The sequence below is a fragment of the Triticum aestivum genome, chromosome 2A (genome assembly GCF_018294505.1).
Source record: "Triticum aestivum cultivar Chinese Spring chromosome 2A, IWGSC CS RefSeq v2.1, whole genome shotgun sequence".
Classification (NCBI taxonomy): domain Eukaryota; kingdom Viridiplantae; phylum Streptophyta; class Magnoliopsida; order Poales; family Poaceae; genus Triticum; species Triticum aestivum.
The window spans coordinates 768,147,076-768,149,793 of record NC_057797.1 but is presented as its reverse complement, the minus strand read 5'-3'; the positions used below and the strand labels follow the sequence as shown (position 1 = coordinate 768,149,793).

At 56.0% G+C, this 2,718-nt stretch overlaps 1 protein-coding gene across 1 annotated transcript; it reads left to right on the top strand.

Moving 5' to 3' along the window:
• Positions 1-325: 325 nt before the first annotated feature.
• LOC123191068 (putative E3 ubiquitin-protein ligase SINA-like 9) lies at positions 326-2,024 on the top strand. Its single transcript, XM_044603834.1, has 3 exons — positions 326-470; positions 545-1,015; positions 1,116-2,024. The coding sequence occupies exons 2-3, from the start codon at positions 560-562 to the stop codon at positions 1,779-1,781; spliced, it is 1,122 nt and encodes a 373-aa protein (XP_044459769.1). The 5' UTR covers positions 326-470; positions 545-559; the 3' UTR covers positions 1,782-2,024.
• Positions 2,025-2,718: the final 694 nt, after the last annotated feature.

Below are 2,718 nucleotides of genomic sequence, written 5' to 3'. Positions count from 1 at the left end.
CAACGGTGGCGGGGGAGAAAAATTTACCGATGCAGATTTTCTTCCGTCGACCGAAAGATATGTGCTCCCTCTTGTTTATTTATTTCAGAACACTATAGAGTAAGATTTTTTATTATTCTATAAAAATATATTTTTCAGATATGTTTAGGCCTATAAGTTTTTTGTCGGCTGCGAATAGTGTTCCAATTTTTATCAACTTTTTTTTGAGGTTTCGATTTTTATCAAGTAGCAATACTCCATTTTCTGGTAGTAACTGGGCTCGAAGCAGGCCGCTGTTAAGGCCCATCACGATGACCACTGTTTTGTCACGCGGTTCTGCCATTTGTATTGGCCCACGCCCGACGCGTGCGCGGCGCGTGAGCATCCCGCAACTCCTTCCCCCAAATCCGCCCCCCACCGCCGGCAAACCCCACCATCTCCTCCCCGCAGCCGGCGGCCGCCCTCCGACGCTCCTCCTCCTCCGCCCGCTGGTAAGCCCCTTCTGCGCGAGCCCCTCTCCTCGATCTCGGGTGGTGCTGATGAGTTGATCCGTGTCGATCCGCAGGCGTCGGCGCCTGAGATGAGTGGGAGCGCGGCGAAGCGCGTCGGGACGCCGCTGGCCGACGCGGAGGGCAGCCCCAAGCGCCCGCGGAGCAGCCGCCACCCCTCGCTCTCCCCCTCGCCGTCGCAGGCGCGCTCGCAGGCGCCCTCGCCCTCGCAGTCGCGGTCGCGGTCCCGGTCGAGGTCGCGGCTTCTCCTGGCGCGGACGTCGCCGCCACCATACATAGGGTCACCCTCCTACGCCCCATACGACGACCGGAGTCCCAGCCGCAGCTACAGCCGCAGCCGTCGCCGTAGCCGCAGCCGCGTGTCAGAGGAGACGGACGGGAATGGGCGGCCGGTCTGGAGGCCGCACTCGTACAGGGAGCACAGCGGCGAGCACGGGGACGGCGAGTACAGCGTCCGCATCGGCGACTACGACCGCCTCTTCATCTGCCGGAGCTGCCACCGCATGCTCTCCACGCCGGTCTACGAGGTGATGCCCATTTCCAACCTACCAACAGCACGTTTCGTCATTTGTTGATCAGCTCGCCGTGTCTCTGATAACTCGTCGTGATGTGATGGCATCCGTGCAGTGTCCGGACGGGCATGTCACCTGCTCGAGGTGCCGTGACAACATCGGGGACAACCGCTGCAACTACTGTGCGGCCAATGGCTGCGTGCGCAGCCGCGCCGTCGAGGAGTTCCTCGGCCGCATCAGCTTCTCCTGCCGCAACCAGCAGTACGGCTGCGAGGTGTTCCTGCTGCACCATGAGATGCGCGCGCACGAACGCACCTGCCACTATGACCCCTGCTTCTGCCCGGTCCATCGCTGCGGCTTCGCCGGCCCGGCCTACGATCTAGAGTCCCACCTCGCCACCATCCACCGCTGGGAGGTGATCAACTTCCGCTATGGCGAGAGCTTCCAGGCCCCTGCCTTTGACTCTGCCATCTTCCGCTGCGAGGACTACGGCGAGCTCTTCCACATCAGCAGCTCCCGCGAGGGCTTGGGCACCGCGCTCTCCATGATCTGCATCCGCCCTGACAACGCCTTCGAGGAGGAGTTCACCTACGAGCTGAAGATGCCGGCGGGTGGACGGCGCCACAGGCTGCAGATTCAGTCGACCGTGTGGAACACTTCGCTGCGGTACGGGATCGGTGAGGGGAGTGACGTCTTCCTGCTGGTCCCTGACAAGCTGCCCGGCGTCGAGAATGGCTGTGCCGTGGAGGTGTGCATTCGCAAGGTGGTGTCTGGTAACTAGCTCAAGCTGTGCGCCGATCTGGACCGTCATTGTCGTTCTGGTTGCAGCATTGCCTGCTAGAGTTCTGCTCATAGCCGAGTAATCTTGAATGGCATCCGTATTGGTGAATTCGTTAGTCGTTGATGGGTCTTCTGGTAAGTGAGATGGAAGCATAGGCACCCCGCGCATCGCTGATGTAGCAAACTGTCTGGATATCGTCTTTCCTGAGGAGGGTGAATTTGGATATGCTGAATTTGCTGGTAAGCTTTTGTTTTGGTGCATTTCTGGACGTGGCGATCTTGATGTCGAAATGCGTGAACGCTTTGCGTGATTTGCCTCTAGATGTTTATTATAGATGTTGCTGTCTCCCGGGCGTGAGTTCACTTCTAGTTTTCAGATGGTGCCTGCTGGAGTTTATTCTTCTAGCAGCTGCTGAATGCCGAGGTAAACTGAATACCATATCTGGTGAGATGGAAGCATGGGTAGCGCGCACGTTGCTGATGCGGGAAATTGTTGTCTTTTTTGGGAGGGTAAACTGGGATATGCTGAATTTTTGTTGGTAAGCTTTTGTTTTGCTGATGCACACCGTCGTTGTCGTTTTGATTGCATTGTTTTCCATATATGAAGAGGTTCTGTCTAGGATTACCATCTGGAAAGTTGTCTGTTAGTTTTTGTGCTACGATGAAGCTCGATTGGAATGCACATTCCTGACTTTTATATCATTTGCCCCAAAGCTCAGGGAGCAGTACAATTTTCTACGTGGCACTGAGAAAATCAGTAGGTATCTTAGTATGTACAAGCTCATTATTTCGAACTTGCGGCGGAATGAAATCTCTCTTTGAGGTGAAGAACTCCTGGTCAGTGAGCAGAGTCTTTCAATCTACGGCCCATAAAAGCATCTACAGCCGGACTTGGAAAATTCAGCGCCTTAAACATCCACATGTTCGGGCGTGTTCTT